The sequence below is a fragment of the Urocitellus parryii genome, chromosome 15 (genome assembly GCF_045843805.1).
Source record: "Urocitellus parryii isolate mUroPar1 chromosome 15, mUroPar1.hap1, whole genome shotgun sequence".
Lineage (NCBI taxonomy): Eukaryota > Metazoa > Chordata > Mammalia > Rodentia > Sciuridae > Urocitellus > Urocitellus parryii.
The window spans coordinates 51,703,753-51,726,747 of NC_135545.1; the positions used below are offsets into that span (position 1 = coordinate 51,703,753).

General features: G+C 50.1%; 2 protein-coding genes across 2 annotated transcripts in view; one reads left to right on the forward strand and one right to left on the reverse strand.

The window, feature by feature from the left end:
- Wwox (WW domain containing oxidoreductase) overlaps window positions 1-22,585 on the forward strand; it is an 862,968-nt gene extending 840,383 nt beyond the window's left edge. The window contains exon 9 of the mRNA XM_026392988.2: window positions 21,509-22,585. Coding sequence (XP_026248773.1) covers window positions 21,509-21,697 — 189 coding nt within the window. The 3' untranslated portion in view covers window positions 21,698-22,585. The remainder of the gene's footprint in view (window positions 1-21,508) is intronic.
- Window positions 22,586-22,725: 140 nt separating this feature from the next.
- The window catches only part of Maf (MAF bZIP transcription factor), a 312,248-nt gene continuing 311,978 nt past the window's right edge, over window positions 22,726-22,995 (reverse strand). The window contains exon 3 of the mRNA XM_077792926.1: window positions 22,726-22,816. The gene's annotated coding sequence lies outside the window, so the exon portion shown is untranslated. The remainder of the gene's footprint in view (window positions 22,817-22,995) is intronic.

The window sequence follows — 22,995 nt, forward strand, 5'->3', positions numbered from 1 at the left end:
GAAGACGGTGAAAAGTTATCAGTCAGGAAAGGAGGGGAAATTGTTACTTTTTGTACAGCTGTCAGCTGTAGGGACTTTAAGTTTTTAAAGAGCTATGAGGTTAGATCTTGGTCCCTAGTACTGACGACAAAACATTATGCTGTTTATAAAAATCAGGGAACACAAAAGGAATTTGATTAACTGTCCCACCTCTGGTCCTTTTGTGATCCCAGAGACTTAGAGATAGGAAAAACCACAGATGTGTTTTCCTGAACTACTGACCTGTTGGTAAGGCTTGGGGGGGTGGGGAGAACCCCCCTCTCCTCTGAATCTAGGGGAAAGTTGGTTCTTTTCCTGATTTGGAACATTTGAACTCAGAATCAGTGTCCCAAATAGCATCCCACTATGGTCAAGTCACTGGGCCAGGCAAGCAGCTGCCCCTGTGCGATCCGAGCAGAGGAATCTTGATGGGAAATGCTCCTCCAACTTCACTTGGCTTTGGCAGTGAGCTCTGCCTGCCCCTGCTTATTTACAGTTTAAAGTGGGGAAAATGTAATACTTTAAGGTGTATTTGACCATATTTTTTCACCAGGGGCCATTTTCCCTTGAAAAATTCCTTTTGTACATGTTATTTGTTAGTTAAAGGAGACAGGATCCCTCCCTCCCTACCCAAGAGCCATTTGTCACCAGGTGGCCCCAGGATGGATGAAGAGCCTGCCGCCCAGATCCGTGTCAGGGACGTGCATTTATCTTCCACGGTTTACGTGGTCAGGACGCAGGGAGGGCCTTTTGTCAAAGGCCTGCCGATGGACGTCTGGCGGACCCGCTCCGGAACGCCATAGATTTTCTTCTCTGTGGGGTTGGAGTGGAGAAGGTGGCAGGTGGATGGTACCAGGACAGGAATGAGGGCGAGGAGAAATGGGAGCCATGGTTCATGGGGTGGGGCAGCTTGCTGGACACTGCCTCTCATGGGAAGGGGCCCGCAGAGATGGTGTGTGTGTGTGTGTGTGTGTGTGTGTGTGTGTGTGTGTGTGATCGAGACAGATTAACACGTCCTCTGGCCTTGAGAAGGTATTCAGAGTATTTTCTGGATCCTTTTTTTTACCCGAACTACGTTGTCAAAAATGAACTTTGGTGTTCTCCACGTTGTGACTCTGGGCCCACGGATTCTTCTAGAACATGTTCAGAATTATTCAGAGTTTGGAGTTGATAGAGACAAGGGTCACTGTATCACAATGTGACATGATTTCAAAAAACAGAACTACCCGAGAAAGTATAAATCATACAATAAAAAACCCCGGAATGTTCAGAAAAGGATCTAGAACAATCCTGGGCATCGTACTACACAAGGCCGAGAGTGCCGGTTAGGAACCTCAGACTCTGAGCCCAAATTCCCGGCTCAGATTCAGCTCAGCCACTTAGATGAGGTGACTCAGGGCAAGGGCAAGACAGATGTGACTCAGGGCAAGACACCATGTGCTCCAGGATCCTCCTCTACAAAGTGGGTTAGCACCGGAACTCAGCACACAGGGCATTTGTGAGAGTCACGTGTGCCCCCCTGTGTCACAATTCCCAGGAATTGTAGTTTAGTACCCTGAACACAGATTGCACAAGCACTTACCAAATGCCTCCAATAAACAGAATATGGGAAATCTTCTCTTTCTTTTGAAAACAGGGAAAAAAAATCATGAATGAATTCATCTAAGCTGCGTATTCCCCGGGCATCAGCGGGTAGAGCCGCGCGGGGTGGGCACTGGTGATAGTGCTCCTTCTTATCTCTAATTGCCACTGTCTCCCCCACGCACAGCCAGACAAGCTGTGCTCTCCAGGCACCTGCCCTCTCAGACTTCCCGTGTCATTTTGCCCTTTCCTCCCCAACCTGCTAATTGTGGACAGTGCCCCTGAGAGGAGTCTCTTCTCCTCTTCTCCTTCCTGGAAGGTCCCAGAGAGGAACATGCACCGAATCCTGAGCTGGATGAAGCAGACAGGAGAAAAGGGGCGGGGCTTCGGGGCAGCGGGGCCCTGTGTGACAAGGACGGCAACATACACTTTTGCCTTCCGACCCTGGAGGACAGGTCAGTGGAGGCCAGCCCCACTACTTCCGATACAGCCTTGAGTCCTGACTGCGGGGACAGAAGCACAGAGCAAGTCTTCCTTCCTTCCTTCCTTCCTTCCTTCCTTCCTTCCTTCCTTCCTGCCATCCGTCCTTCCTTTCATCTGTCCTTCCTCCCTCTCCTCCGCTTCTTCTTTTTGCTGCTGTGTTAAGTTCTTTTAGACAGTTTGGATTTCTTTTCGAAGATTTCCAAAATTCCTTTCTCAGAGAATTGTTGGTTGGGTATCTAGTGAAGCACGCATTTTGGAAGAAATTACAAATTACTAATTGAGGTGCCTTTGAGAATCATTTCCCTTTTGTTTTGCCTAATTTCCACACTTATGAAATCAAACTTTCAGTTAAATGTTTATCTAGCAATTCAGCCCTCGTAAGCCATCTGTTGCCAAGAAGGTCTGTAGGACTCTTGGTTGCGTGTGCTGGCTTGGCTCTTCCAAGTCTCTGCGCACAGAGGCCTGGTGTCTGAAGCCTGCCAGCAGATGGCCACTTTTATTTCCAGATTCTTCTCCACGTCCACACTGTTCTCCAGAGACACGGGTGGAGAGCAGGGGTGGCCGACTCAGGCCTGCTCCGCCCGCTCACCTCTGGCTCTGGCTCAGAGGCACCAGTGTCATCCAGAGGCATCAGTATTCACACTCGTGTGTGAACAGCCGAGCTAACATGCACCAGAGGGGAAATATTACTTCTCATAAATGCTCAATAATTATAGTCTTTATTGCATCTGAATCTATATTGCCACACAGAGTGGAAAGCTTTCAGGTTCTGTGGGGAAGAGTTGACAGAGACGTGCAGGTGAAAAAGAAAGGAAATGAAATTACATACACTATACAGACAGGGAAGATGTCTGCATAAGCCTACAGAGAGAGAGAGCAGTGGCACAGTGTATTGACCTCCAAAATAGTGTTAATGTTCTGAAAAACTGAACATATTAACAGGCTCCTATCAGGAAGGCGTACTTCATACACACACACACACACACACACACACACACACACACACTCACATATATACATACACACATATATTTATCTGTTTATTTATTTAATTGTTGATGGGTCTTTAGTATTTCGTTTATTTGTACGTGGGGCTGAGACTCGAACCCAGTGCCTCACATGTATTTCTTAAAGAATTATTGTTCATAGTGACTCCTGTTTCCATGGAGGGAGGGAGATTCTCTTTTTATTACAGCTGTTAACTAGAAGAGATGAAAGATGTGAGAGGCAGCTCTCTTCCGCCCTTCCGATTTGCTTGGCAGGACTGAAGTTTTAGGCACCAAAAATTCTTCTGAGCTCCCTGTGACACGGGCTGGGTGGATTATTTGCCATCTTGCAATCGATACGAATGGAGTGATTTTTATAGGCAATTTAGTTCTTTAAAAATTCCTGGTAGTTTCATACTCTAGTTAGCTTTAGGAAACAGAGTTGGGATGCGGTGGGGAAGGGGGATAGAGATGTAAATATGGAAGCATCGGAGCGCTTCATTATTTTATCTTTCCCTGGAAATGTTTTCATGGCAAATTGTTTCTTATGGCAAACGTTCACAAGAATTAACATGGAGCCGTGACACACGGGTTCCCGCCTCAGGTCTGGATGCGAAGTCCGAAGACCACGAACTTACTGCTGCGTCTCTGGGTGCTCAGACCCACACAAGAGGGCTTCCCAATATGGAAAGGCCCAAGGATAGGGGTTTCATGTGCTTTGGCTCCCCAGAAACTTTTACCACGTGTCCAACTAGGATTAAAATGGCACGAAAGTTGAGTCAAACATCAAATCCCTTTTGTCAAGGGCAAGAAGTCACCAAGAAGATGAACTAGCTGGTGTTACTTAGATGATTAAGCAGGTGGTTTGGGTATAACAGGGGTCTGCCAACTGCAGTCCATGTCACTAGCCTGGTGTATTTGTTCACGTGTTATCGTGGTTGTTTTTACACTACCATAACAGATTCCATGATCGGAACCGTAGAGGCTGTGGCATCTACAATCTTTCTTATCCACCTTTTTACAAAGAAGCTTGAGGATCCTTGGGTAAGAAGAAGCACTCCTCTGGCTACTTACTAAAAGCCCGGTTTTAATAACTTGGAGGCCTTGTGAGAGTTCTGTCAGTGAAGAGGCATTTGAGAGATAATTCAGAGGAAGTTCCTGTCCCATCCTCTTCGGGCTGAGCTGACATGTTTCCAATCTACAGAACCAAGGAACCAGGACCAAGAGCAAACACCATCCCCCCTCCGCCTAGCAGACGTGGGACACCCCAAAGTAAGAGAGCCTGGGGCCCAGGGAGGCCATGCCCAACGCCACCAAGATGGCATCTGTCATAAAGATCCTAGGGCGGGGGGTCTGTGTGCTCACGAGTCTCGCTCTTCAATGGAGAAGCACTTGGGATGCAGTGAGGAGTGGGAACCAAATTAGTGGAAAAACAGGGAGCTTAAGGGAGCAGGATATCAGGTTTTCTGGGCTCACCCCACGTCAGGTGATTTAAGCTAAAAATGGCTTAAAATACCGCAATCACTTGAAGCGCCTTACATAAACTGGCCAGGAATCTGGGGCATTCGCGCTGGAGACGATTTTCTCCTCCTGGAGATAAGGGATGGGAATCAGTCACGGGGTATTTCCAGATAATGTCGTTCACACCTCATGGAGTATGAGGTGGGCAGGGAGCTCTGCTCCAGGGACCGCGGCGATCCTGCCAGCTCAGAAGGCCCGGTTCGCGCTTGCTGCCTGGGCAGCTGCGGCTGACCCGTGCCCACACGGGTCAAGTTGGGTCAAGTTCCTCGTTTATTTCTTCATCCTTCCGCCTGCACATCCATCCATGTGTTTGTCTCCTGCTCACTGAGCACCCTGGGCCAGTCCGGTGCTAAGCCTTGGCGGGGGGTGGGGGGGTGGGGAGCATTTGGGGGCATTTTGAATGATTTGTCAAGTGAAAGAGACGTGGGTCATGTCTGGCAAGGTCTCGGCTGGTCAAGGGAGGTACTTCTCAAGGTGGCAGGTTATCCAGCCTTGAGCGGACCCACGTGGCCCTGGGCTTACAAGGGCAGCCTTCTCTCACATTCTTTTATTTTCTGCCTCTCCCACTTTTTATTTCCTGGGTGAGGTCCACCCCTGTGCTTATCCTCAGGACAAGGAGTAGGTATAGTGAGAACGTTGGAGCCCAGCCCACTCTTCTTATAATTGAACCCCATCTCTGTCCCTCACTGGCTGTGTGTTCTTAGGAAAGTCATCCAACCTATCTGAGCTATCCCAGAGCCCGGGGAGAAGGGGACAGAGGAAAAGCCTCCTGTCATGCCTTGACCACGGCCATCCCTACTGCTTCACTGTGGCTAGCAAAAAGTGGAGAGAAGCCCGTCTCCCTGGCTGTGAACCAGCCATGAGCTGCCCGTGTTCTGCTCTCCCCGGCTTCTCTGTCCCCAGGGTCAAGGCCATTCTGTCTATTCCTATGAAATGGCAATTCTGTCTCTGGTGTTTTCTGGTGGAATCTTGCAATACAGGGTGGGAGGTGCCGGCTCTGGAATCAGATAGATCAAAGTTCACCTCCAAGTTCTCTTACTTCTACGTGCAAATCACTTTCCACTGGGGGCCCCTGAGAGATAAGGATGGTGGCAAGCACCTTAGAGGGTCATGGAGAGGCCTCCCGTCGGATATCTGGACACTCACAGCATGGAGTCTGGAACAGGGGAGGCCTCAGTGGGTCGGGGCCACAGCCTGAATTGCAGCAGACCCAGCCAGTGCCCTCTGTGCTTCTTCATGTCTTGCTGAAACTTGAATCAGTGAGAGGCTCCTGAGCAAGCAGTGTGGCTGCCGGGTAGAGCTCCTGGGCCTTGTCTTCCCGGAAACACCTCTGTTCTCTATTCCAGTGCGACCTCAGCCTACAAGTGATATCGTTACCAACGTATTAGATAGCAATAGTCCCCGGGATTTCTTTAAAGATAAACCATGCTTTTCATTAAACCTTCTGAAATATTGCATACAAGGCCCTCACCCTTTTCATAGTGCAGATCCCCTAGCCAGAAAGAACCCAGGTGAGACCCCACTGGTTTGGAGGAAGGGGAGGAAAAGGCTTCCTTGGGTAAAGGTGATTCAGGATAGCAGGTGGATTGCACAGCCTAGCTCTGTCACAGGGACTCCATCTGGGGGGAAGCTGAATCAGTGGGTGGGTGGGATCCTGGTTTCCCTTATCAATCAAGGCAGCCTGCGCTCACCTTTGCACCTGCTGATCAGCCCAATGCACCATCTCTCTGGACGGCGCCCATCAGTTTCCTCCCCAGACAGCACACACATGCAAACGCGGTTGGCTGTTGTTTGCAGCACGCTGCACCCTCTGCCTGGGGAAGGCTGCTCTACTTCTGCACCACCAGCCGTTCACAACTCAGAGGAGACTCCAAGATGCCAAGAGCGTCTAGGACACACGCGCCCTCTCCTGCTGTCGGGCTCTGGGGGCACCCTCAGCCTGTTGGCCCTCCAGTTTCTCTGCAGGCAAGAGCCAACCCCATGGGCCGGGAGCTTTGTAGAAATCGCACCTGGAAAGCAAGTGCAGGGACAAGTGGCAGCCCCCAAGGGTTCCGGAAGCATCCCTTTAGCTCCATGCCTTCTGTGCACGGCCTTTGGGGTCACAGGCATGAGTCTGGTTCTCAGCTGTGTCAATTGGGAATTGTGGAGACTTGTGCTAGTGACTTTGCATCTGTTTTCTATGAACTGGGGAAGAGAATGGCAAGCCTCGTTCACAAGGTTGCTGAGAAACCGGGGGCCGGGGTGGGGGAGCAGGAGAGCCCCTGCCAGGGCGCACTGGGCCCACTGACTGGCACATCGTAAGTGTTACATGGGTACAGCTCAGACGTGAGTCATAACCCGTGGAGAACAACTGGGTCAAAACCACACTGACAATAAATTGGAGGGGAAAAAATCTGCATTTGGTTTATGCGGCAAGTGGGTTTGATGTATTTTTCCTTTGCGGTCATGCATTCATATTTGCCAAGTCCCTACTTGGTGCTGCGTGTTGGGGTTGGGTGCTGGGACCCCTCTGTCAGGTGGAGGACCCACAGCACACTCAGCAGTAGGGGACGATGGGCTGTGAGGGCAAGGAGAGGCCTCAGGGACACATTCGCAGAAGCTGTGATGGCTGAACCTGGCGATAACACACGCTGTTCAGCAAGTTGCCATCCTGCGTGAGAACCCGGCTCAGGGTGCCCCGGTGCCCCGTCCTTCACCGCTTCTTTCTGCTCCCAGCTTCCGCGGGGTGAGCTGGCTCATCTCTGGCGCTTCCCCTCCCAGAGGCCCCAATCTGCTGAGTCGGGACTTGCCACTTCTCCATCTGCTTCCCATCTTTCAAAATTTTTGTTGATGTTTCTTGATCACTGACTTAAACACTCCCCCCACCCCCGTGTGGCACTTTTAATAGAGTTTCTGGGGCAGACAAAAATGTCTGATTTGAATCTACCTCGTCTCACCAGAAGCCCCGAGGAAGCCTGCGCTTTTTGCCCTAGGCCACGTACCCCGACCTGATGGATGGGAAAGGATTATGCAGACAGAAGGCAGCGTGAGTGGATTAATGCCCCTGCCTCTGCTTCTGTTGTAGCTGCCATCAGTTGAATGTGGACTGTGTGCAAGCTCCGTGAGAGTATGTTATGTGCACGGGCTGATCCAGTCGTGAGAATGAGTAAAATATATGTGTATCAGTATCTCATATTCACAGAAGAAGAAACGGAGGCTCAGAGTGGTTCAGTGTATTTCTTATAGTCACAGAGCTATTGTTAGTCATAGGTTGGGTATCCTGGGAAGCAGACTCTACAACTGAGATTGGCATGCAAAAAGATTACCGGGGCGTGGCCTAGCATCCACACTTGTGGGGTAAGCAGGGTGTGGCAGAGGGAAAACCCAGCTGTGATGTAGGAGCAGCAGGTGCTTTAGCCAGTCCCAAGGAGATTCTGAAGCTGAGGTGATCCTTCAGAGATGTTTTGAGTTGGGCCAAGGAGGCCCGGAAATTGTTGACATGGGCTGCCTCCTGGAGAGAGCTGGATTGGGTCAGGCAGATCCTCTGGTGGAGGGCAGTTCCAAGGATAGACGGAGCCTTCAGAAACAATGACAGCAGCTGGGGAAATGAGGACCTCTTGGTGCAGAATGGGGGCTCTGGGGAGCACACCACAGCGCCCACTGTATACAGCCCCAAGCCCCACCCTGTAAGTGGGTGCAGGGTGGAGGGAGGGAGGGAGGGAGGGAGGCCAGCTGTTCCAGACGAGGAGCCTGCTTCCCCCGAACCACGCACAGGCTCCTGTAGCGAAGTGCTCTGTGTGGCAGAAACAGCCTAGCTGGCCCCTACATCCTAGGTACAAATGTTCCAGAGATTTCAGTCGAGGAGGGAAGGAACCCTTGACCGTTCTTCCTTCCCAGTATCGCTGGCTCCTACCCCTTGAGAATGCGCTTCCTCACACAGGGGAGCCGCTTGGAGACAGCGCGGTTTTGAAAGTGGGCACAGTGACATCACCAAGGCCGTGGACAGAGGATCTCGGGCAGTTTCCTCGGCAGGGACCCGTTTGCCCCTTCCGTCGAGGCAGCCCCTGGCAGAAGCTTGGTGTATTCAAGTTTTGTCACCTTGGATGAAGTGACCAAAGCATGACTCGACAAACAGCGCTCCTCTCCCTGTCTCCACCCGCTGGGGCGGCGGGTGACCCGGGACCTTCTGTCTCTAAGCACGTGCTCTCATAAGGCGTTGGAAGCCACAGAGGAGGCTCCAGAGGGTCGTCTCTGTTCATCAGCCTGATATTGGGAGGGAGTAGACCCTGCACCTCTTCAGCCCCTGGTTCCATTATTGCCTGGAAAACGACTCCCAGTCCCAGGATTCCCCGTGTCCCGCGGCCCCAGCCTCTCTCCCCCCTGGGCCTCACCTCCTGGGTCTGCGTTCCCTCCTCCCACACGGCCAGTGGAGGACAGATGCTTAGCCACCAAGACGAGTGGGGGGCCAGCTGCACAAGTGGCTACGGCCCTTCCTGTCACCAGGCTTGCAAGCAAGATGCGTGTGTTTGCCTTCCTTTTTACAGGCCAGGCATCTGGGAGACGAGGCCACCAGGTGTGGCAACCAGAGAGGGAAAAAAGCAGAGTAAGATGCTCCTGGTGTCCCTGTTACCCTGAGTTCAGCATTTCTCTGAACTGCGAAGGCAGGAGAGGGCCACCTGGAGCCGGTGCGCCATGAGACCGCCCTGGTGTTGCTGCAGGTGACCCACACCTGCGGAGCCGTTAACCCCAGCCCCGCCGGCTTGCAGGAGGCTCCTGCAACTGACGGAAGCAGCATGTCTCCTCAGGCCCGCAGACCCCTTCAGAAGACCTTCTGGGGATCGATTGTCCAAGGCCACCCGCAGGCAGACCGGGTCCTCCTGGGGCTTGAGGACACCACCTTGGAAGCCAGGGAGTTGAGGACACAGGAATGGAGCCCCGTGGAGCTCTGGAGCAGCCTCCGGGAGTTCAGTGACCCCAGCAGGGACTATGGAACCGCTTCATGGATCCACTTGGGATAAATGTTCCCATTGACTCATGATTCCAGGAAGCTCTAGAGGGTGTGAACTGTGGGGTCAGAGCGAACGTGAGCCAGGAGCCTGAAAACGGGCTCTGAACCGAGGAGACCTCTGTTTGGATCTTCATGCTGGTGCTTCCCAGCACCCCCATTGGTCTCCCCTTTACCATAGCACCACCCAGTGAGGTGAGGTTGTGGGAATCAGAGGGGGCCCGCAGCCATGAGCACCCACAATCCCTGCTGCTGCTGTCGGGGATGGCCCCGGGGTGGCAAGGGCCCTCCTCACCCAGCCTCCCGCAAGCCAGTCTAAGGCCTGGCCCAGCCCTTTAGAGCCGTGAGGAGGTGGGAGAGTGACCTGCCTCAAGGGGAGTCGCTGGGGCCCAGGGACAGGTGGTCTCTATGGGGAAGGACTTTGTCTCTCCCAGGGCTCGGAGGGGAAGGCGGAGATAGAGGTCAGCCTGAAGGAGAGTTTATGACCCTGTGAAAGGCCAACCCGGAGCTGGGAACCGCCCCTTTTGATGCTCGGGGCTTAGGGGGAGTCCCACCGCCAGGTCCAGCTGGGCTGGCCTGAGATTGGCTTTCACTTCTGATATCTGGAGTTTGCCGTAGGTAGGTGGGGAGTGAGGGGGGGACACCAGGACAGGCCACCTCATGCCCGGGGGTGTGGCAGATGCCACCAGCCATCGCCTTGTCCCTGGCAACCATCCGCTCACCCACCACTCTGTGCTCGTCTCCTGGGCAGCCTGCTCGCCTCCACCATCAGAGGTCCAAATCCAGCCACCCCCAGCACGCGGTGGGCGTCCGCACGTTAGGTTCAAAGCCAAATTAAACAGCCACCTACCGAATGGCTGCAAATTCACATCCCTTCACACAGTGGCTCACTTCTGACCTCGGCTCGTTGGTTTCCGGCCTCTGAGTTGCGGATCGGAAGGGCTGCCTGACTTCTAGAAGAGTGTAGAAGAACGGGTTTTCACATTTTGAGGCAAAAATTGAACTGGAGGAATAAGAGAGACAGGGCTAAGTGGCCCTAGAATGCCTACTAGAAATGTACCTGTTCCTTAGTATTTGGAGGACCCTAAGTCAACAAGTGCCACTCATGTACCTGAATGGGGCTAACACCCCACAGGGAGAGACACGTATATTTCTCCAAAATTTTTACTATAAAAGCTTTTTGAATGGAACATTGGAAAGAATATTGCAGCACCCACCACAGGCCACCTACACTCCTACTGGGCTTTTTCTTTGTAACTGGACTTGCCTGCTGGCATCGACGCTCTATCTGCGCATCCCATTTCCCAGCCCCCATTGCTCACGGGTATTTGGGAATGTAGAGGAGATGGATCACAGGCCCGGGTGAGGGGTGTCTGGAATTTAACAGAGGATCATGGTAGTTCTTTAAATGTTGATGTCCCAGGGGCACGGACATGAACTTAGTTCTGGCCCCCTGTGGCCAGAAGAGCCGTGGAATTCATGGCCAGCCTGGTCCCTGGCTTGAAGAAATAGGGTGTTTGCTGCATGGATTTCTGGTCTAGACACCAGAAATTTCCCACTGCTGAAGCCCCTTGAGTGAGGGGAAAGACAGACTATTTCCACCCCTGTGCTTCTGTCTTTAAACCTGCAATCAACAGAATTGCAGCTACCTTTCCACAGTATTTGTTGAGCGGGGATGACCCCATGTTTCACCCATCCCCAGGAGAGCCCCTCGAAGTGAGTGCTCTTAAGCCCACTTCACAGATGACGAGACTGAATTTTCTCGCCTGTCACGGAGCTGCCAGGTGGCCAAGGCAGGGGTCCAGCTGAAGTGTCTCTGGCTTCAGCTCCTGGGCTTTCCCTACCATCCCTCGCTGCCACCCAATTTGCAAAAACACCCCTATCTTTCCTCCTCCTCCATTTCCCTCGAGGACAAAAGAGGCGGTATTGATTCCTGCTCAGTGGAGGTTAGCAAGGGCCTCTCTCTCCCTTTGCAAGGTGAGCACAGAGGGTTTGTTAATGGAAAACTACAGGGAGTGGGGACTGTCTCTTCCCTGGCTCTGCGGGAGAGTCGAGCTGGATCTGTATGCGATGATGCCCGAGCTGGCTCTGCTCCCTACAGATCTAGCTTTGCCGCATTCTTCAAGGGCTCTGGAGAGTTCCCTGTGCCATCAAATTAAGTTTGGAAACTTCAATAAACAAGTCCCGAAGGAAGCTGTCAATTAATGCATTTACACTGAAGTATCATACTTGGGCAAAACATCTTCAAACACCAGCGCTGTTTCCCAGCCATTAAAAAGTGTGCGCGCTGCTTGGTTTCCATAGATACCAGAGGTAATAGCCTCCTTCCTCTCATTGAAGAGTGAGGATTGTTTGGTATCTTTCTTTCTTTTCTACCTTTGTCTTTCTTACTTTTCCCCCTCCATCCCTATTTATGAAAACTAAAGATAACCAAATTGAAACCTGGCGCTATAATTGGTGGGAGGAAGACAGCTTGATTCGCAGGCTCGGGTGATTTCAGTTGCGCTCACCTCCTTATTATCTCATGACTTCCACAAAGAGTGCTGGTATGTGGAAGAGGGAGATGGAGAATTCTCAATTGCTCAGAATATGTTTCCCCCATCCAACAGACTCCGACTCAAAAGGGGACTGACTGTTGAAGAGCAACTGAATTCTGGCGGAGTGTGCAGAGGAGATTGGCAAACTACGGCCTGTCACTGCCTATTTTTGTAAATAAAATTTTATTGGGACCCATCCCTGTGCCTTCATGCACATTGTCAATGGCTTTTTGCCACAGTGGCAGGGTCGTACAGTGCCTGCAGAGCCTAAATGACTTCAACCCTGCCAGAAAATGCGTATTGATCCTCTGTATGTAGGAAGGAATCGGGCTCTGTGACTTTAGGCAAGTACCTAGTCTTGATGTGACTCAGTTTCTGCACCTTTTAAATGGGAAGGACCCTTTCACAGGGTTTTTGCACTATGGTTAGATGTAGGAAGTGGACAGGAGAGATGATTTTCACTGGAGATAGTTTGACTAGCAGGGCGCAGTAGGGCACACCTGTAATCCCAGTGGCCTGGGAGGCTGAGGCAGGAGGATCACGAGTTCAAAGCCAGCATTAGCAACTTGGTGAGGCTCTGAGCAACTTAGTGAGACCCTGTCTCAAAATAAAAAATAAAAAGGACTGGGGATGTTTAGTGCCTCTGGGTTCAATCCCTGATACTCAAAAAAAAAAAAAAAAAAGATTCTTGGACTAGAAAAATCTAAAGAAGCCCATCTGAGGCTTCTGAAAGTTTTCTTTTTTTTCAAAAATCCAAGGAAAGCATGTAAAAACCCAAGCCAGGTAGCTCAGCTATGGTCTCTGGGCCTGCAGCATGCTCAGGGTCTCTACGCTGTGAGGTGACAACCTGGGAGGGACTCCATTCTGCATGGAGAAGGCAAACAAAAGAAGCCACAATCATCTAGGAAGAAATCTTTAATTTCTATTCAGCTTTAAAGAGTTTGAGAGAGCCCCCCCTTAACAAACCAGTTCAAGTACATGCCTTCAGATTATAAAAGTACCTGAAATTGCCTAGAATATCAACATGCATAGCTTGTTAGTATTTACATATATTTACATAGGGAAACAAGAGAAAGATCTACAGTTATTTACAGTCTACAGAGGGGAAGAGAAAGGCAGCCTAATTGTATTTCCTAAAATACAGTACATGAGTAGTCAGCACATGCATATGGAGATAATATTTGCATGATAGAATGCAATTTTTTTTAAAAAAAAAAGACATACCTTTGTAACTTTCTATGCTAAGGTATTGCATAATCAAGGTAATTTTTTTGTTGTTTGTTTGTTTTGTTTCTAGTCTATTTGCATCAAGTTCTTTAAAATGCTCACTAATACCCAGGCAGAATTATTTACCCTGGCAATTAAAGCAACAGCACACACGATCATTTCCTACTAACTAGCAACAAGCTGCTGGTGAATGAAATATCTATTGTTTCTCATTACCCACCGACCACTGTGAAGAGATCTCTCGGTGTAAAGGCAGTGCCTAAGCTATCACCATTAATTATGGAAGTAATATAAATGAGACACTCTCCACAGTATGTTCTAAATGAAATATTAACAAGGCCAGCGTCTTTGAGCCTGAGAAATGATCTGTTCCGGTGAGCTCTCTATGAAAATGCACATACCTAACCAAGACAGGCCCGACTTGACATGGCAGGGCTAGACATCGGGGCCGGCCCCTGAGGTCTGAATACTGCAGAGTGTATCCTCTTAATTCATTTTAGGAAGACAGAGTCAAGAGTTAATTCCTTAGCATGAGGTATCCCCATCAGGGACCCTGTGTGTCCCTCCCCCAACGCCTTTCATAACTACGTTGTAGAATATATATGTGACCTAAGCATAACGGAGGCATCAACCTTAAAAATCTAAACAAACAGTGTGTTTGGGGTTTGCCCTGAAATCCTGGCTGCTCACAAAACGTTCAGTTCTTGGTTTTCTTAATGAGCCTACTGTGGCAGGCAGACCGAGTGGGGTCATTCCATGCAGAAAGGAAGGGGAAACTGTTTGCTTTACTGGCAGTATGGACATATTCCTTGTACCACTATGTGAGAACTAAACCCATTAATTCTGCCTGGCAACAATTTCACAGGCTTATTTCAATATACATGGCAAATACAGAGGCATACATTTATGTACAGAATACAGAGAGAGCTATAAAACAGAGGTTAAAGTCGAGTTAAAAAATGTAAAATGCTTCAAATTAACACAAGCTAAATATCTTCTTTTATCTCTGACAAACACTCGTCGGTCCTTCAGCATAGAGGTGGCCCAGATGGGAAATTGCAGTGACAGGCCATCCGATTTGTCCCAGGTGGAAGGAAGATGTTACCAGGAAGATGGTGGCCAACGTCTTCTGCTCGGCCAATGCAAAGGAAGCTGTGGAAAAACGGATACCCCAGAGCAGTTTCCCATCCCAGCAAGAGAACTTCCCATTCAAGGAGAGACTGAACCTAGACCGACGTGGGTACGGGGTGACGTCAGCCGGGAATGCCCGGGGAATTCTCTCATGGATGGAAGGCACCGTCCACAGTCCATGATCTTATTTCTGAAGAGCATCCCTCAGGTCCCATCAGTCCAGGAACACCTACGGCAGGCATAAACTCACCCCCGAGGGTCGCACTGAGCCCCCTCCTTCCTTCCCGCATTAAAGTAACCCCACCCCTTCCCAACAAGCCTGTCTCCGGTCTCAGAAAAAGGGAAGAGTTCTCAACATTGAACCTCCCTTCTTTAAGACACGAATCCATTATGGAGTCCTTGGAACGTTTATGGTGAAAATCCTGGCACATGGGGAAGGTAGGAAAAGGGCCTCACTGATTTCAAGGAAACATCTAGAACAATCCATGGACTTGAAAGCAGAGCCCTGGCAGCCCTCCCAGGTCTCTCTGTCCACAGGACAGCTGAAGTGGAGAGCTGCCTCTGCCCCCCACCCCCACTCTAGAGCAAACGTGGTTTGGGGGTCCTTGGGTGGTTGGGATGGCCTGTCTATTCCTCCCCCCAGTTTAAAGCTAAGGAAGACAATTATATTCTTTGGTCTTTAAAGAATTCTTTTCAGTGTTCCTGCTGGAACCCACTGGTCTGGTGTCTCTTAGAGGAGGGACGGCAACTCTCTTGGGGACTTTTCAGCTCACCCTGCCCTAAGCCAGCCTCTGCACACGCCTCAGAGATGGAGCTAGAAAAGCATGTGTTTGGTCAGGGACCTGATCAGGTTTAGGGGTGTCTTATTTGGGGTGCCTGTTTTACTGCACACTGGAAAGTCCTCACCCCCCACCCGCCCGGTCAGCACGAGCTTCTCTCTGAGCTTACGGCGGCTGCCATTTGAAAGATGACCTTCTTCCTCCTGCTCCACCTGGCTCAGTGTGTCCTCTGCACGTCTGGCCGTGGTCTGTGCTTGGACCAATCGCATTCACTAATAGATTGGTGCGGCCTATTGCTTGGCTGTCCCTCAGAGCCACTGCCATTAAACCCTGGCCACAGACTGTGTCTTCAATGTCACCTGGGGAATGGCATTCTTCACCTTGGTGGGGAGAGTCGACTGAAAGGGAACCGGAGACTGTCGACACTTGTCAGCCTGTTTTTAGCAAAGAAACACAGGCCCTCGTGTGAAAGTGGGCGTTTTGCCTTCGGTGGGGGGCAGAGGCAGGCTCCGTGTGGCCTAAACAGCTTCTCCAAAACACTCTCTCACACTTTCAAAGCCCGAAAACAAATATCTGCGCTCCTGATGTTCAGTTTTTCCACATGAGAAGCAGAGTGCAAGCCCGTCTGTAAGAAAATGCTCAGAACAGCCTGTAAGTTAGCAAAGCTCCCGAGGGCTTAGGAAGAAAGTGGAATTTCAATATTCACAGGGAGTATTTGCATGCGTCTCAGCCTGTCTTGTCCAAGGCCTCTGTCGGATTCAACTGTGAGAAATTGGTAGAAATTAATTTGTTGGAGACCTGTTGGGGTGGGGCAGGGTGGACTGCACCTTTCCCCTGCAAGTCTGACGGAGCGTGTTAGAGCGTGGTCCTACGAAAGGTCACAGAGATGACTTAGTCTTCACGGATTTTGATGGTTATGCATTGAAAAACTCTATCGCACTGAGGAGTAAGTTCCTTAGCTTGGTAAATCAAGTGCCTGGAGGCGGCATTTAAAATCAGATGACCTCTTTATTAAGGTTCGTTTGCTATTGAATCATCCAAAGGGACGCTGAGTCTTCGTTTTTTGTTAATCCAAATGGATATAATTTCAATTTAGTTCACCGGCTAAATCAACAGTCGAAAATCTCCTTTGAACATTTCTCAGGTGAACACACGACAAATCAACACATGGAGGCCACGTCTGGGATCACTCTGGCCAAATGTGACCTGCCTGAGAGCCGAATGGGAGACAAGAGGAAATGGGCAGACGGGCAACATGGCAATATCTGTGCCATTTATTTGGGAAGGAAGACTCCTGTACCAACTCCTATGGATTCTGGAGTTAGTTGATATCTGTGTGGCTTTGGACAATGGCTCTGGTCTCTGGTGCTTCTCTGTCAATGGGGATGCTAGCGGTTCCTGGCTGGCTGAGAGGGTGTGAGGGTTAGAATATGATTCTTACAAGCTTCTTTGGGGAGGCCTGGCAAATGGTAACTTCTCTTTAAGTGCCGGTCATGGTGACCTGGTGAAAGGTCCCCATTGGCTGGAACTGGCTGGAAAGCAGAACAGAGTTTGGGGGGCGGAGTCCTCTCCAGGATAGAAGTCTGTTCTCTTCTCCTCCCTCCCCTGGTTTTGGCAGATGTTGGCCTGTTTGCTGATCAGCGCTTCTTCCAAACTGCCTTGTGCAATTCCATTACGCAAGGCCTCCGCGGAGGAAGAGGGCACCGATTGTTTCAGTCCCTGTCATCAGAGAGGCCGTTGAGCGCCATGCCTGTGCAAACTGCGCTGCTGTGTGAACTGGTGGAACGTGTGGCCGATGTGTCCACTGCAGAGAGGGCTCTTGGGCAGTGGGTGGGGAACACACCGTCTCTTGCTGTCGTCGCCTTTCAGATCAATCTGATGCCAGGTGGTTTGCAGGAGCAGCTCTGCCCCGAGCACCAAGGTGTCTGCAGGTGAACTCCACAGCCCACCTTGCACCTGCTTGTGGAAGCGTCACTGGCAGCAGGGGAAGGAAGGAGAGGGAGTCACGGCAGCCATTTATTCCATCCCCTCCCTGACCGCTCCCTGATGGCACATCACCCTGCCTGGGGTATTCAAGCCCCTGGACTCGATGGCTGGCTCTGCTTTGGGGGAGTGTGTGCCCTGGCTAACAGACCCCCCAGGAGTGATCAGGAAAGCCGTGAGGTTTGGAGGCCTCTGTCTTTCCTTTCTGCTACATTGGCTCACTTCAGATCACCTCTTTGTCCCAGAAGTTGAACTCTGCCCACTGCCCTCCTTCCCTGACCCTGGGTTCCAAGCCGGATCAGCTACGGTGCCCTGTTCCCTCTCATGACTCTACTTTTTTGTGTACATTGATGAATTCAGCCTCTGCCGTGCAATGTCCTGGCATCGATAGGTTGTGATAAAGCCATCTTAGAATGTCCCCTGCTCTTGCCATCATGGAACATGTGGCTACGCCATGAGTCTGTGCTTATTTTAAAATACTTTCCATAGTTACATCTACTTGAAGACAGGAATCTATCCTTTCTTTTAAATAAGCATGCATATTAAAGCAGAGAAACCTGAAAACTAAACATTAATTGTAACTTGTGTCCTTATCAGAACGTGAGTATTATACCAGAGTCCTAGCCAATGCATTACACATGTCAATATGCGGGATTTTTTTTTTTCCTTTACAACGTATTGTTTATCAGAAACCTCTGTACTTTTCCTTTAGAGGAGTCAATATTCATTTATATTCTGTGCTGACAGCTACAAATTGATGACTAGCGGTTATCAAATAAATGTTGATGAAAAGAGGCTACTTAACATTTTCATCCCAACATGGGTTCTGGAAGAATGGATAATTTAGATCTCAGGGCCTCCTCTGCTATAAACACACAGCAACTGCTTCTTAAATCCCACCTTTCTCTAGTGGAAGATTGTACCGCAAACCTGACAAATGACTTCTGAAAGAGAAAGATGCACCCTTATTACAAGGATGCTCTTAGCTTAATCCTGAACAAGAATCCTAGGTAATTTTACATACACTAGAAAGATGGATGGCACAGTTCTCCTCTGGAAGCTCACAAATGTTTGACTAGATCAGAAATGGCGTTCAGGCATGATTGAAGATTCTGCTGGGTTTCCCAGAAATGATCAGTCCCGTGTCAACACCCTGCCTCATTGCCATGGCAGGGGACGAAGGTGCTGCTTCCCCGAAGGTCCCGTGATCAGCAGCTGCTTGCAACCTACTGATAAATTGTTCTCAAAAAAAAAAAAAAAAATCACTTAGGGGAACCCACAGCTGCAGCCAGTGTTTATATGTCAAGGTGTTATTATTTTATCACAGTGGATCAGTAGCAATGGTGACAGATATTTTACACCAGCGTTGTTAACATTACTTCCTTCATACGGCTCTTTCATCTTTTCTGAATTATGTAGCGATGCCCCCAAAAGTGGCGTGAAAGTCATTTGATGGTGATTAAAGTGCTTCTTTAAAATTTTTTTTTATCAGTTTAAAAATGTTTCATCTTGTATCAGCAGTGCCAACTTGTTTACTAATGAGATATCGCTAACGTGGCTCAGTCTCATGCTGATGATACGCAGACCAAAAAGCTGATGAGCGGAAAACAAGAAATTGTTATTAAACTGTCGTCACATCTGATCGTAGAAAGATGTCACTCAGAGGTTGCCCTTAGGGTAGCTGGAAAGAGAATTCCCCAAGAAGCCCATGGAGTAGCGGGCATGGGGCCAACAGATATTGTCCAGCATGGCAGGACCATGCCAAATCCGAGGGAGACTTTGCCAAATGTATTCAGCTGATCTTTGGTGATCTTGCTTTCAGGGGCCCTCCTGTGCTGTTTCTCAAAGCCAGAGCCACTGGCAATGAAGTTTAGATTACATACCACTCTAAACCTGGTGGCAGGGGACCAAAGCCAACTCTTGATAAGAAACAAAACAAAAAAACTGGGCTTTCTGAAAGTCATGGTTTTCAGCATAGTAGCCAAATGTTGGCTCACACAAAACGAGGCCAGTGGCCATGCTTGCATATTCCATGCAGGGTAGGTGCATGTCCCTGCTCTCCAAAGTGACTACAAAATTTCTTTGCAGAAACAGCAGTCCATCAAGGCCAGAGGGCAACACGAGACCATATTAGATGCGCAGAGTGGCAAAATACAACCTTGAATGTGTGGATACGCCATGGGTTTGAAAGGGTTCTTCTTTGCTTTCCCAGTTGGCCTCCTGGGTCTTTTCTCAGGACCGAGGGACCTGTGGAAGGCCAGTCTGTGGTGATGCACCAACACTGATATCATGACCTCTCAGGGGTTGGGGACAAGGGGCTAGACCTCAGTGTGACCTGACTGCATTCTCACCCACTTGGAAGTCAATGGCAAACCACCCGACCGTGCCCTGGTGGGTTTTGCAGCTGCCAAGTAAAATGGGAACCCAAGACAGATTACCCACAATTGCTGCGAACCATCTCCACGCGAACTCTCCTGGAAACCAGGGAGGAGGATGTTTGGCTTAGTTATCTGGGTGAACCTTGTAGTCCCCACTTCTTCTTTTCTGTCCCTTTCTGTCCCTGTTCCAGCTTGGGGTGCAGGGTAGACCACTGGAAGGTCTTCAGGTAAATGTGGCAGGTGCTAAGCTAGGGGTCACTGAGACTAATAATTCATCAAAGGGAAATTTGGATGACCCGAACTCACTTCCATGAGAGACTCTGGCCACACAAGTGAGTTGGGGGGAAAAACTGCAGAAGCCAAGGCGTTTGGGGAGTGGGCAAAGTGAGGGGGCTGGGGAGGAAACAAACCAGTGACTGTTTAATTCAGTTCCAGTCCTGTCGGCTCAAATTCCAGACTAACGGAACTTGTCCCGTGGAACTGAACCAAAGCTTGTGTCTCACCCTTGACACCTGTCCCACAATCTAGTCACTTGGCTGCCTTCAACCGTTCCATGGTCGGTCCAATTCAAAGGTGACCCACTGACCCTGACCTTGAAGTCAAAACAAAACACGCACACCCATCAACAAAACAAGTCTGCTTTATGCCACTTTCCTAAAATCACAACACCTGGAGGTCCTGCTTCTTAGCATGGCCCTGGCCCCTGATGATTCTGAGAACGATCACAGCAAATGCAAACCAAATCACCCTTTAGGCAGATGCCCCTCTGAGAAGCAACCTGCTTTTACACTGTGTAGGGGCAGGAAAATGGTGACCTCTGAGTGACTGGGGGTAGTCATTTCCCCCACAGTCAAACACCCCTCATGTTTTCCTCAAGGCGCCCGCTCTGCAGTTACCTGTTCGGGTCCTCTTTGGCAACCCCCTCCCCATCAGCTGATAATTAGTTGATGCAGCAATGGCCGCGGTGCGCATAAATAATCATAAGGTGCCAGGTAAACTGTATTGGTTTTAAATTAGAGCCATGCGCATCGTGTCTTCCCATGAGCAGCAGCCTATTATTTTTAATTATGGCCTGCAAAGCAAAGTGATTTCTTGCCCTCTTTACAGCATCCTGGCAGTATTCTGTCAGTCGAGATGACGTGGTGCCCCATCAGCGCACATATCCCCGGCCACAGCCCCAACGGTCACATGCCAGGCGAGGGAGAGTGATCAATGGCATTCACTGCAACCTGCCTTTTGAAGTGCACCAGAAGGAAGTACACCCCCTTAGCCACTGTCCCGTTGTAAATCCAGGACAAACATGGCATTTAGGAACAGTTTGGTTTTTTTTTTTTTTTGGACAAATTAACGTGTGTCTGTGTGGGCACGTGTGCGGAGCATGTCTCTGTGTGTTCTAAACATTCTAAGTGCATAGCAGACTCTTCCCCAGCAGCACCACGGGCAAAGAATAAAGGACCCATCTGCCTCTAGCCCCACTCGGGTTTTCTATCTGATGGGCTGTAATTAAGAGTGAATAGTCCAGACAGAAAGTTCTAGAAAGATCTAGGTGTCAAATTACATGACACATTGGGAAGCCGAGGGTCGATGAATGTGTGCCTGTGTGTTAGGAAGGATTCTGTCTTTTCTCTTCGCAGAAGAGGCACCTGGCAGGACATATTGACAAGTGTCTTTATTTTCGAAGCTTCTTCCTGTCGGAGGGGTGGAAAGTCACACAAGCTTTCCAAGTGGAGTTTGTGAACTTGTCTTCCCATGACGGGTCATGGGCTTCGAGCTCAGTACCCTTGACCATGTGACACCCAACTCGGGTGACCCAGGTGGAAGGAGACTGGCTGGTCCCTAGTCAGAAGGACATCTCCCTCGACTTACACATTCTCTTTTTTTTTTTCATCTTTGATTCCAGCAACAGGGAGCTGCCACCACGGTGTACTGCGCAGCCGCTCCGGAGCTGGAGGGCCTGGGAGGGATGTACTTCAACAACTGCTGCCGCTGCCTGCCCTCACCAGAAGCCCAGAGCGAAGACACGGCCCGGGCGCTGTGGGCGCTCAGCGAGAGGCTGGTCCAGGAACGCGTCGGCGGGCAGTCCAGCTAGGAGCTGGGGCGACGATGGCTCCCACGTCCCTGCACCTGAGCAGCACCACGGGCCAACGCCGGCCCCTCCTACTGAGCATCTTGGGGGCTTCCACTCCCCTCCAGCGCAGATCCACAAAAGAAGCAATTGCAACAGAGCGAAAAATGTTAAGCACCAAGGGGAAGCAGGGAATCGTGGGGTCAAGGAACGATGTCGCTTTTCTGGGGTCAGGGTGGGTGTGGGTCCCTTGCTTTCTGGTGGTGGCCTGATGGGAAGGGAAAGCTTGATGGGTGTGCAGTTCTTTCCCTCACTGTAGAAGCATAAGCAACTCACTCTCAGTTTTGGAACAGCCTGGTGTGTCCCCTTATCCCACAGGGCCACCACCATGGCCATCATTATAGTCAGAGGCTGGCTTTCTCCTGCTTAGGGAAGAACAAGCAAATGCCCATCCTTTCATGCTGCAGAGACCCAGGAAACAGTTATTCATTCCACCAAGTCTGAGGCGGCTTGACCACTTCCTGGAGAGAATCTCAGAACCTGGGTCTAGCCATCTGAAATGGGGACACCCAGAGACGCAGTGCAGTGGGCGGGGCTAGCGGGCAGAAGTGTGCCAGTCCTCCACTCCCTTGCCAAAGCTATCCAAAAAATTCTTTAGAGATTATAACCCATTTTGCAAATCATTCCTTACCTACCTAATGGGCAAGATGGGAGGCAGCGTGTCCTCAGGGCTACATGGAATATTCTTGGGGTGGGGAGTAAAAATACTTCCCTCATTCTTCCCTGGAAGGTTCCAGAACAGCCCAGTGGCTGGGTTTCCCTCCTGCTGCTGCTTCCTCCTGTTCCTCCCATCCCATGCTTAATAAAAGGGCATGCTTGGCTATTTCACCTGAAGTTCGTTTAAAGTTTCTTTAAAAGTCCCTATCGTCTCTTTAAAAAAGTCTGTGTCAGTTTTTTTTGTTTTTGTTTTTGATTTTTTTTTTTTTTTTTAGAAAAGAAATCTAGAGGAAAAATAAAGCGCTTCTGCAGACGCCAGGAAAACACCATTCTTGCTTCTTCTCTGAGTTCGTGTTGTGTTTTGTGCTTTGTGGCTGTCCATGGGCCAAGTTGTCTCACGCGGTTAGCATGCCAGCGTCGTATTTTCTGTTAGAGAAAGAAAGAAAAAGAAAAGTGACTACCGTTTGATTTCACCTGAAGAGTTCTCTATTACTTACGCAGGGTCACTGCAGCCAGCCCTGGGAGCTTGGCTTCCCGGTGGTCACCCAGCTCGTGGTGATGGAGTGTCTAACCCAGGAGGTCAGCCAGGGGCTCTTCTCTTTCCA